The 12,760-nt window shown below is 42.0% G+C and overlaps 1 protein-coding gene across 2 annotated transcripts in view; it reads left to right on the top strand.

The window, feature by feature from the left end:
- The window catches only part of PDAP1 (PDGFA associated protein 1), a 52,264-nt gene that overhangs the window by 24,777 nt on the left and 14,727 nt on the right, over nt 1–12,760 (top strand). For both annotated transcript variants that reach the window (XM_078665053.1, XM_078665054.1), the window contains exons 3-4: nt 9,031–9,138; nt 11,284–11,405. In XM_078665053.1, coding sequence (XP_078521179.1) covers nt 9,031–9,138; nt 11,284–11,405 — 230 coding nt within the window. The remainder of the gene's footprint in view (nt 1–9,030; nt 9,139–11,283; nt 11,406–12,760) is intronic.

The raw sequence follows: 12,760 nt of genomic DNA, 5'->3' as shown, positions 1-12,760 counted from the left end.
TTACATTGCGATTGTGAACCGCAAAGGAGAGGATGGACATCTGGCGAGTACCCCTCTTCAGCCTGTGCGAGTCTGGTATTCTGTGTCCTGTGATGGCCCTTTCTATTGGATTAGCATGTAACACATAGGCAAGAATTTCTCCGCCTCCTCCCCAAAGTCCATGTGTCTCAACTTTGCAAACACAAACGTTCAATGAGGTGTGTTGAAGGATTTTCCAAATCTGAGACACCCCACTGTGTGGGGGTAAGGGCACTCGCCTCCAAGACATGAATGAAGAAGCCATCTAAGGTTGGGTGATGTACTCCTTCCAGGGGAAAAAACCCTTTGTCAGCAGTGGTAACAAGCGGAGGATATGATTGAAACTACATTTATTATAAAGTAGCGGGTGATTGTTATTGAGAATGTGATTTATGTAAATTTGACCCCAATATTGATTTACATAGCTGTTCTTTTCTTGTTTCCATATAGTATTGAACAACATAGCCATTTTTGTTCTACACATTCATAAATTAGAGATGATCAAGTGGTGGTTCGATGATATAATAATGATCTAGTTTCCCAAACTTAAAACAAATACTTTAGAAGACCTGAAGGCTTTTTCCATAGAGGCTCTCTGTGTGCAGCTTTGTGAGCCAATTAGGTTAATCCTGAAATCTAATTGACCGCAAGATTACTGAAGGTTAAAATTAGTCCCTGACAATGTCTTGCAGGTGCAGTCATAACATAGACTTCTATTTTGCATCTCTAGTGACTACCTGATACTGGTGACTTCTTAAAGAAATTTGTTGGTATACCTTAGGGTCACTCATCTCCTAGTAATTATGGATGCCGCCAGGTTGTACAGGTGTATCTTGTATTAACTAGGGCTAATCACTGAGAAAATGGCCGACTGGCTGGTAAGTCTTCAATTCGGTCTCCTCGGTCTGGATGCATTTCTACTCCATTTTTAGGGCGAGCCCTCTTGATGCACTGCATAGCAGTGCTCGCGTAGGCGAACCGTTTTGTAGGGGTTTTCAAAATGGACCTGGAAATTCAACATGCTCGTGCATGTTCATTTCCAAGGTCCATTTTGATTGGGCTTTGCGTGCGTGTTTGTAAACAGAACACGCAATAGGCCATAGGCGGTCGCGTAGCTCCGCCCATGGCCTATTGGTGTCTGTTACACGCACCAAAGCCCATATGTCTTCAATTATCGTGCCGACACGGGCGTGGTAATTGAAGACATATGCCTGCAGTGGCGCGCGCGCCACTCGCGGGCTTTTTTTTATTATAGCGATCGCTTTCAGTGCTGCTTATTTTGCATATGTTAACACTATTTAAACAAAGATTATATGGAAACTATGACACATTCATCATTTTTGCGAAACGCCACCACAGCCACAAAATCGCATAATTCCGGTAGCGCAGTCTAAGGTCAGCGGAATTGCTTTTAAATTGGTATGCATCTGTACCCAGACAACACACGGGCATGCTCCTCTCTTCATTCAGCCTTGCTTCGTCAGGAAAGGTCCCATTCCATCACTTTGATGTTTATACCTGACTTGCTGACCATTCCAAAGATCCGCCCTTTCAGACTTGATAAAGTACATATCGGTGCCGTGTTGACAATATGGAAACGCCCACAGTAGAGGGGCTGAGACGAAAGAGATTTCAATTTGAGTAACTCCAACACAATAGAGCTGTCCGCAGTTGCAGTACCAGCACAATGGGGCTGCGTACATGAGCTGACAACTGTTGCTGTGCTCTCAAAAGGACTGATGCAGCTTTTAGCCTAGGACGGCATTCACCATAGCTGTTGCAGTTTTTTATAGCGCGAACTCAACCCGAAGAAAACGGAGCACTTTACAGGAGCACCAGTTCTATCTCAGTCAGACACATTCATTTTTTTTGTTTAGGGTCAGGATATTAAGTGATTTGCCCAGAATCACGTTATGCTTGCGACTCCCCCCGACTCGAACCCGGGTCTTCAGCTTCAAGGTCGGCTGCTCTAGCCTTAAGCCACATCCTCTTATGTTGCTACTGGTAGCTGCCGACTGTCGAACACAGAACAGCTTTCCAGTGCGGTACAGTCGCTAGTGTAAGAGCGCCTCGAATGAGCTGTGTGTTAGTGCAGCGCTGGCACAATGGGCATTTAAGAACGAGAGTCTCACACAGTACAACGTTGGCACAATGAGCAATGGCACTATGTTCGTGCAAGGAGATCTCCGTTGATGTGAGCGTTGTTGACTAACCGTGACTGCAGATGCGGCAGGCTAGAGCTGTCCGATGATAAATTCCAGTAAAAGAAGCTGTCAATTGTTATCCTGGGGTGTGATAAAACTGCTCACTATTGTCGTGCTGGCACAAACGTTGCGCATTCGGGACGGGTTGGTACAGTGGACGTGTTCATTTATGGCTTGCTGGAGCTTTTCAACAGCGCTCTGAAACACAAGGGGGCTTATTTACATGCCCTTTGCGCCACTTGTGCGTCATTTTTAACATAGGAAAAGTGACGTACGGGTGGCGCAAGGGGATTGTAAATAAGCCTCAAGGTGCCTAGACTCTAGCGAGATGCTAGTGCAACGGAGATACGACACGGCGCACTTCTGACGCAAGGAACTGACGCAGTGCTGGAACAAAGATGCTTCATACTTAGCACAAGGTGCTTTCGAAAAGCTGCAGTGCTCCAATACAGGAGCTTTACACTTATACATGCACAAGAAATGAACTGGCACAAAGGTGATGCACACTAGGGATGTCCTGGCACAAAGAGGTGTTCTATTCGCAGAGGAGAGGTACACACGAACTATAATACAGGTACAAGGGAGCTCCAAAGAAACTGTCCACTTTGGTAGGCATGGTGGCAACTTATAAGGAGCTTGAAGTGAGATCAGGCACTATGCTAAGAGCTCCTACTCGCTGGAGGTGCAGCAGCAGAAAAGTAAGTGCAGTGCTGACACAAGGGAGATGTCCACTAGGTGACACAAGGAAGCTGTCCACCGCTGGACAGTTGGCAGAAGAGATTTGTCCTCTTGTGCTGTGTTGGCGCACACGAGCTTTCCAGAAGTGTAGTTCTGGCCACATATATGCTCCCTTATCCAGCACAGGCAGAAGAGAGCAGTGTCCGACGTCTATCTGCGCAGTGCAATCAAAAGCGCGTAGTCTACTGCTGTACCGGTGGCCATAGGGGGCTGTCCACTCTTTCAGTTATGGAAAAATAACTGTCGTCACTGGTGAATCACGAGCAGCTGGGAGCTGTACACTGGTTACCTGCTGGCACGTATGTGCTGTTCACTGAAACAGTGCAGGCACAAGACAGCGCTTTGCTAACGCATTGCTGGCACACAAAGGTTCTCCACTGGTGCAGTGCTGGTACATGGAGCATCTCTACTGGTTCTGTGCACCCGTGATGGTGTAGCATTTGGAGCATGTCAAGCCAAGTGTGTAACTGCTGTTTCAAGAAGGATCGTGTGACCTCCCCCCAGGTTACAATAGGCCCCAATCCCAGTGAGACAGTATTTAATTTGGTTATAGTAAGATAGCATGTGCTTCTGAATAGTTAGTAACTTCCAGATAATACTTCCAGCTAAAAAGAAACCTGCGAGTGAACGAGCATGCACCTCTCTGCACAACATACGTCACATGCTGCAATCCCACAGGTTGTGGGTTTCTGTACCAGAGGAAAGACATTCCCATGCCAGTGACAGTTCAGTTGGTTAAAGCACATGCTGCAGATGTCTGTCCACCCCCGTTAAAATCTCACAGGTTAGCGAGCGTACTCCAGGGACTCATGCAGTCTGCAGGTAACATTTGGCCTGCAGCACTGCGGGTTATCGCACCTGCTGTAGGGAAGAGTGATCGCCTGCTTAAATGTCACTGATTGTGTAACTGTTGCACTTATTATGTGGAGACGGTGACGGGTCCAACACTCGTATAGTTTATTTATTTATTTATTCAAAGTTTTATATAGCGCGAACAGGATCCTTACAGATATCAGAGCGCTTCACATTCCTACTGCATATGCAGGTGAATAACCCATGGGTGCAGGTTGCAAAGCGAATGCACCTGCTGGACAACAAACTTGGTCTGCAGGGCAGCATGCTCCAAATACACAACAAGCATTTGCAATGCAATAAGTCTCGCATTTACGCAAGTTTAAGCTATTGGCATTGTAAATCGCAATGCGTTGTATTTATGTTTCAAAAAACAAAACCTAAATAAAAAGCATGGTCATTTACAATGCCAATAGCTCAAACTCGTGTCAATGCGAGACCTGTTGCATTGCAAATGCTTGTTATTATGCTGTGGGGTCCCTTTTAAAAAAGCGTCATATTAAAAGAAACCTGATTTTGTGCCACAAAGTCTCAAACGAGAAGGAACTGTCAACGAAGGGGACTACAAGGTCCACCGCTTAAGGACTACTTCTAAGACCCCCCCCCCCGGATTCACCTCTTGACCCGAGGCAAACATGCCATCACTTCGATTGCAATCAAGCTACAGGGTGATTCTGCCTTTCCTCGACATTTGGCAGCACACCGTATTCATATCCTTGCCTGACCTCATCTGCCTCCACATCGGGACCGGGCACATCCCTAACCACCTGCCCACCTTCAGTGCCAGGGACTACTCTGGCAACATGTTCTTTTTGAGAAAAAAAATGTGAGTGTTTATAGCCAATATTTGATTTGTTTTTATTTTGTCTAAGGCCCAGCAACCTCCAAAAATAATGTGTTATTTATATCAAAAATACAAAGTAAACCGAGCATATAAAAAGCTTAAAGGCTAGCAGGCTACGCCTGGCCTTGCTCCCCCAAATGCTTGGTTAAATACTTTCTTATCAACCATCTCCAGCCACCCCCACCCACAGACGCTCACATGCTAACAAACACACTGGAAAAACGCAGCCATACTGGAATAAACACACTGATGTCTAATCGCCTTACTGATCAAAGATGACTTGAAGGTATTCACTCACTACTGAATCTGGTTGCTTTTAGGATTTTTAACAAGCTTGTACTCCTCCGCTTGAACAGCCGCAAAACAACTTTCTTCTCATCAGTCTTCGCTACAGTAGATCTTTTCTGGACTTAGTTTTCCATTGTAAAAGGACTGCACTGCCATCTAACGGCGGATTCTAGTATTGCGCCATCCAGCAAAATAATTCTTCAAACGGGATCGAATAGATTGAGCTGCTAACTTCCTTTAAAGAACACCCTAACAGTACTGTTATAGCGAAGCATATTTCAGAACAATTTAAATAAAACCTTCTGATCTGAAATAAAACCGACAAACTTTTGAGCAAACAGACCAGGCAACCATAAAGCGAACAAAACACATACATGTCTGGGCAAAATTGTAAGAGGTGTTGGTTAACTAATCATAATAACCTCCTGTACTCCTTTTACCCTGTTGGCTCGATCTCTTTCTGCAGCTTGAAAAACGTCTCAAATCAGCTTGATTCTGGGACCCTAAGGCACCAAGTTCTGGGTGGCTCCTCTACAGACAGAAAATAGCGACAACTTCCACTTCGAAAATAGCTTCAGAGAAAAACGGTATTGATCTGCTCCTTCGTTCCCTAATACTTTTTATTTTTTATTTTCATCGTATAGTAAGAGCTTCCCAAAGCAGCTTTTGAACTAAGGACGGTTTGCGAGATATTTCTCCCTGAGCACGCAAACCGCTTTCACGAAACGGTAAAAACCGCGGAATTGCTTGTTCCGCCCGTTCGCAATGCTTTTTTTCTGTTCGCGAAAGCTGTTTGCATGCTCGGGGAGAAATATCACGCGAACACTCATTTTGAAAGCGCGGAGAAGCAAAAAGTTCAGCGGAATTTTCGGCAATTCCGCGGAATGCGAAATTACCTAAATTCCGCAAAATACCCACGCGCGGAACGGATTGTACCACCCAGGCCTATTCTGAAGCTGCTTCACCGCGTAATTTGGGTAACTTAACGGAAATTAGTATTCTCTTCTGCCTCTTTCTTTGCGCCCTGGGGGGCTTTGCACACCACACAGTACTTTGTGTTTGCAAAATTTACTCTGAGAGGGGATGGAGAGGTGGGAACTCTCCCTGTCTCTCCACTGCATATGTATCTCCCCCTGCTATGCCTGTGTCACAGACACCATAGCGGGAAGCACGGCTGTAGGAGAGGTGACTGTTATTCTAGGTACCCTGGGCTGCAGTGCCAAAAACTTTGTATGGCCAAGTGTTTTAATTGCTAATTAACTTTTATTTAGTATAGAATAAAAACGAAATAACATTTAACCCATATTGCACTACAGCTGTACAACATGTAAAAAAAAAATGTGAAGACGGCAATGGGTTTCTCATAGGCAAAACCCATTAGCTTTGCCTGTACTTGTCTCAAAAGCTATAGACTGTTGCTTGGTGTAAGAAAGGGCTTGAAGTTTGAGCAAAGTTGAAGGGACCATTGGGAGGGGCTTCTTCAATCACTAAGAAGGACTTAAGTTTTAACAAGATGGGTTTTTAACAAGTTGGCATCTATTCGCCTCTTAAAAATTTTTAAAATCCAAGATTGGTGTTGATGTAAAAAACAAAATGTACGCCCAATTTTATACTTTTTTTGTGACCATAAACTTTCCACCGCCTCCAGCTGTCGCTGGTTTAAATTCGAGAAGTAGAACAACATCGTTATATAGAAGGCATCTAGTCCATCATAAATACACCCAAATCTTTGCATGTTTGTTAGGGCAGCCTTGTAAACCTGCATTTCTTGTTGAACACAAGTCCACCCCGCAACGTCATTGAGCTAGGAAGGACACTTGCTAGCTATATCCCTTTTTGGTACCGTGGTGGCCACTCCCAATGCCTCCTACTGCCTCAAAGATGCCAGAAGGAATTACTTTTGCAACCGTTCCACCTTCCAGCCCTGCACCCCCGTTAGGTCTTCAGCAATTGCAGTCGAGTAAAACTAATGCCTGATGTAGCATTTTTGCCATGTATTGTCGGTAAAAGTATAGAATTGTATTCCACACCTCCTAATAAACTGATTGATTATATGTGCACATTGTATTGCATAGGGAGATATGATTGACCGCTGCAGAATGCCAGTTGTGATAAACTGGAGAACTGCCCGAAGGCAGTTTTGTGACCCCCATGGAAGATTTAGAACTTTGGTTGGGCTGAAATTATTTTTCTCTTCGAAGTATGAATACTGTGTAGTCTCATGATTTTCTAGCGATGTAGCTACAGTCGATAGAAGTGATTAATCTAACATTGCAAAATATCCAGATTTGGCTTTTTAAAAAGAGGCTTGATACGCCCATGTAAAAGTTCTATGGGAACAGAGCCCAACCTCAGGAAAGATTAATGATCTTTTCTAAGGTTCGATTTAAACGGCTAGAATTTTTTGAGTTTCAGTTATTGATGGTGTTTTGTAAATAAACTGTTAAAGTGACTTTAAAAACTGCCCATTTGGCGAGTGTGAAATTGTTAATGGTTGAGAGAGACTAGAGACTTAAAGGGCAATTTATCTGATTATTGGTTTGAATCTTTGTATCTGTCTGTGGCTTTTTAAAGAATATGGCATGGTTATCGTAGAACTTCTGGGATGGAGTGTATTGGGGTGGATCTGAGAGTCTATGTACTCTTGCTAGGTTTTATTTTTGGTAATTGCCCCATCAATATATTATGGGAGTAGTAAATATGGCTGATGTTTGTGTGCCTTTTTAGGCTCAAGAACCTAGTGGTGCACAATCTGTTAAGTTGATCCAATGGCTTTAAAAAAAATTATGGTAGGACTGAAGTAAACCAAGAAGGGGCTTTATTTCTTTATTTATACTGTTGCCTTTAGTACTATGCATTCTTGGGCCTTGAAATATGATATTTTTTCAGTATCCGTGGGTGAATTTCCTACAGATTTGCTAGATGCCACTTTCCACAGACATGACTGTTTGGCATGCGGGCGTATCTGATTTGCATGATGTCCAAATTTGTCAAAAGGCTTAGTTAGTTTCTTTCTGGGAGCAGCCATGTTTTAATTGCCAATTTGTGTTCTATGGCCGTCCATATTAGTGTTGCACAATTTGTATATATGCCACTAGTAACCGGAATTAGCAAGGGATACTAGACGATACCATGCACAAAGACACTAGTCGGACATTTGGACTTTGCATGTACTGCCTCTGTGAAACTTTTAAAATAGTGTGTTGGATTCTTAACTTTTGGACGAGTGAATTTGTTTGGCGCTTATAGCAAGACATTTTAAAGTAGCTACACTCCATACACAGTTTAACTACCCAAACCTAAAGTTTAAATAGGGTTTACAGGGCTTAAGCAGTTACTTCCAAATTAAGTAAAATAAGACTAGTGCATTCGTTCCTCCTCCTTTTTTGTATGTTTTTTTGTTGTTAAAATACAGAAGTCCTCAATCAACCTAGTTGGACAGGGCTGGTTGTGTGTTGTGGTTACCTAATCACATTTGACAGTTTTCTGTAGTTTGTCGCCCTCTATTGCCTCCATATTCATGCCCATTCTCACCCCAGCCACTGCATTTAATGGTTTGGAACATTTGTGTGCATGCCATTATCATAGGCATAAAGTTGACATTCCTTTCGGTCTGTCTTCTTATCAGGTTTTGTCTGTTCCTTCCATTTAGATGCTTGCAATATCACAATGTGATATCCGTTCATCACATAGTGTTTAACTGTGGTAACATGTGCCCCTTACTGCCACCTCCAAACCCCTCCTCTTTTCCAATCCCACTCTTGTTTAGTAGTACCAATTTGGCGTTCAGTGTTGGTAGTGAAACCACCATCCATGTCAACATGACTTTCCTCTTTTGTTCAGTCAGGAATTTGTGTCTTGATCTTTGGAATTCATTTTTTTTCATACTGCCACCGTGAATATGTTGCAGTTATCGACCTAATTTTAAAAAGTGTTGCATTTATGTAAATGGTTGTAACTGGTGTAGGATTAATAAGATCGGAGGTGAACTTCAAAAGACAAACCTTGAGACCGGTCTGAGGACACTTTTGTGTTTGTGTCACAGAGGGTAATATGTAATTTTTCTAACATGTGCTTACTCCACAGGAAGCGGAGCTCCTTGCTGAAAATGGTGGCGAGTTAGCAGCAGGTGATCCAACAAAAGAGAAAAAAGACTCTGATGATAGCGAGGATGAAGATGACGACGATTACCAGGTAGCGGTCGCTACTTTAAGGATAAATTAATCTTTGTGTGTTAAAATTTTTATAAATGAAGAAACGTAAGGATAAGATTTCTCTGTAAATATTGCTGCTTTAGAAAGTCCTTTAAAGTTCCATTTCATGTCGATCTATTCTATCTTTTCCGAACACTGTGTTCTAAAATGAGAAAAACATGTTTAACACTGATTTTAGACAAATATTAACACTGTTTTTAAGTAAGCTAGTTGTTATGCTGTCTTTGGGATGTCCTGTCTAATGTGACAAGGCTTTTATGCTGCATTCTTCATTTTTTTTTTTTTTTTTTTTTTTTTTATTCAACTCATTTTAGATTTTAGCCATTTTGCATGGTTTAATTTTTGTCAAAGCAAGAGCTTTTATAATAATGTTTGACATGTTAAACCACAAGCAGGCTAATGGAGTTACCATAGATATTTTGGCGGGAGAATGCAGGTTATTTGGTATTCATGATTACCAATATTTATTTTTTATGGTACCAAAGGTTGTAAAAACAATTGCCGACCAGCCAATATCATGGTGTGGATCAAGCATACTCTAAGGTTCATGAATCCGAGGGCTATTAATCGTTTTTAAATAGAAGTAAGTTACAAGTGGAGTGCCGCAGCCCAAGACAATAACTGTATTAAGTTATCTGTCCTACATGAAGTAACTTAGACGAAAATGATGTGGGACAGGAAATCTGGAGTTTTATTGTGAAATTTGTGAATAACTAGGGAAGTAGTAAAAGTGTTGAAAAGAGAAAAAAACAAAGATTTTCAGGGAATATGACGTCCAGTCTGTAGATGTGATGGCATTTATCTAATGATGAAGTCTTGCGCCTAGAGGAAAACAATATTGGATTTAGAAAATGAATAGCCAGTGTGCAAGCAGATAATTTAGTTCAGCAGCAAGATGGGTCCTTCGTGTTTTGTGCATGGGCCCAAAATTTGGTGCAGACCTGAACGTTTTGAACGGCTTTCTAGCACATTTGCTGGGCATAATACGATTTGGTGAATTGTACTATCAGATGGGCCGACTTTCTTCTTCCGGTATGGCACTCTGGCCAGGGCTTTACCTCACCTGCATTTAGTTGTCCAGATGCAAATAAGGGAATATGTTTCAGCTGTTGCACCTCTTATTCTGCAGCACTGCATGCAGTCTCAAAAGAGTGCATGTTGCAAATGGTGGGTGGTATTGAGTTTAGTTAAGGAATATCTTCCGAGCATCAAGAAGAGAAATGTCTTGGTTAGAAAGGCTGTTCAGCATCTTGTTCATATATTTTTGTTAACATTATGTATACCGTGTCCAGGCATACTGCCCTGGGAGGCTGCTGTGCTCTAGCTCAGCGGTTCTCATTGTGACCCCTCGCTTTCAGAAACTGAGGAGTGGCTCTTCCTACACCGTGAAAGCAGCTAATCTGTGGAATAACCTGCCAGATTATTTTAGACAGATTCCTGAAGAAGTGAGATTAAAAAAGGAGCTGAAATCATTCTTACTCCGACTCTAAGGGGGAGTAAGGGTGGGGTGACCAGATTTTAAAAATGCAAAACCGGGATGGCCATCGACATAGAAATAGGGCTATGTTTTGACCAGGGCTGGATCTTGGTCACTGAAAGGCTTTGCAGTTTTTTGTGTGTGTGTGTGTGTGTGTGTGTGTGTGTGTGTGTGTGTATATATATGTGTGTGTATATATATATGTGTGTGTGTGTGTGTGTGTGTGTGTTATATATATATATATATATATATATATCATGAAGAGCGAGGCCCTAAATATTTTTAGTTCAGTCCTATGACCATGATCCGCCCGACCAAAACATAGTCCTATTACTATGTCGCTGGCAATCCCTGGTTTAGGCTGATGGGACACTTATTCACCCCTTATTACATCCTGTTGTGCTGTCTGATTGGGGGCACTCTCTTGAGACGCTGTGCGCTTTAGAAATGCTTCATTCATTCAAGCAACTTGCTCTGCACAGGCTGCTGAATTGGTTGTACTATGATTGTTCTGCTAGGCCCACTGTAAGGGTAATATGCATTATACGCCTGAAAATTGGTTTATAATCAGGCAGTAATGTTTTTTTATCGATGGACATTTAGCTCCGCATGGTTTTACTAATAATGTTTCATGTTTTCCTTCCTCAGCAAAAACGCAAAGGAGTGGAAGGGTTGATAGACATAGAAAATCCCAATCGAGCCGCTCAAACCACCAAAAAGGTTACTCAGCTGGATCTGGAAGGTCCAAAGGAGCTATCTAGGAGAGAGAGGTTACTGTTCAACTTCTTTACGTCTCATGCTTATGTGGTCATTTATCCCCCGTTTGAACTACTTTACTTGTAGTTTTAAAGTGTTTGGATCTTTTGTAATCTCAAGTCACCAGGATTAATCATTTTCTTATCTAGCACATCTTTATGAACCTTCTATCTTCTTTACAGTCTGGCCAAAAACTTTTCCCTTACTCCGTTTTAAAAGGATCTTCTAGAACTAAAGGTATGGGCTAGCTAGAACAACTAGAATCGATCTCCACACCTTCACAATAGGAACATGATAGTCAATCTCACTAAAGACACCATAGCAGGTTTTCTGAACATGTGCTTTTTCAGCACATGGTTCTTGGTTGTCTCATTTTTGTGATGGGATAGCCAGGCCTGAGGTTGTTGATCAAAAGATGTGAGAAAAAAATAAATACAGCTTGTGTAAGAAGGGAAAGCAGAAGGCAGGGACTTTAAATAGGTTGCTTCAGAGCTGCTTTATGTGCAGCACGGTGAAGAACATGATGACATTGCGATAATCTACACTCGACCCTCCCACCCGCCCCCCTTCCCCACAATCCCCATTGGAGGGATTCTACTCCCTAGTGGAGGCGCTCTCGGAAAGTAAACTGAAATAACAAGTCCTCAGCATAAATAACTAGGCAAATACTTGACAATTGTCAATCAGTCCCAGACTGATGGCTTGAAGTTGATAACAATCAATAAATCACATTGTTGCGAGTTTAAATTTAGGAGGAATGAGTATCAACTATAATTTGAAGTAGAAAAGCAACATTTCCCAGTGATATACCTCCCACCCCGAGAGATCTTTACGAAGATCCAGGTGTGAACATACTATCCACCTAGTAGTTTTAAAAAAAAAAAGGTCCCATGTAGCTTTGTGAATATTAATTTTCAATTATCCACCCCCCAGCAGAACCAACAATGGCATCATAATTGATCGAAAACATTCTTTTTTTTTTCTTCATTTTTGGTATTGCTTTACTACATGTAACTTTCCAAAATCTTTCTTCATTTTCTCAAGGTAACGACCACTACCAACCCAACAATATTTTGGCTACTATATTGAGCAATTAACTATGGGAAAAACAATTGGGCAGTATTGCACATGCATCACAAACAAAATCCAGACCTCCCAGTTCCTAATAAGGAGCACTGGTTTGTACCTTCTTGATGGCCTTTTTGGTGGGAATCATTGTATAATCGGGGTTACGGGGCAAGTGTGACTTAACTTGAATGGCTTGGGAGAATCTTTTTTTTTTCTTCTTTTTTTTTTTTCTTTTTTTTTTTTTTTATTCTTTTTATTGTTGCACCAGGCAAATCATAAGAACAAGAAACAATACATCTCG

Source organism: Lissotriton helveticus, chromosome 10 (assembly GCF_964261635.1).
Source record: "Lissotriton helveticus chromosome 10, aLisHel1.1, whole genome shotgun sequence".
NCBI classification, from domain to species: domain Eukaryota; kingdom Metazoa; phylum Chordata; class Amphibia; order Caudata; family Salamandridae; genus Lissotriton; species Lissotriton helveticus.
Note: the sequence above shows the minus strand (reverse complement) of the source record. Positions and strands in the feature narration are given on the sequence as shown.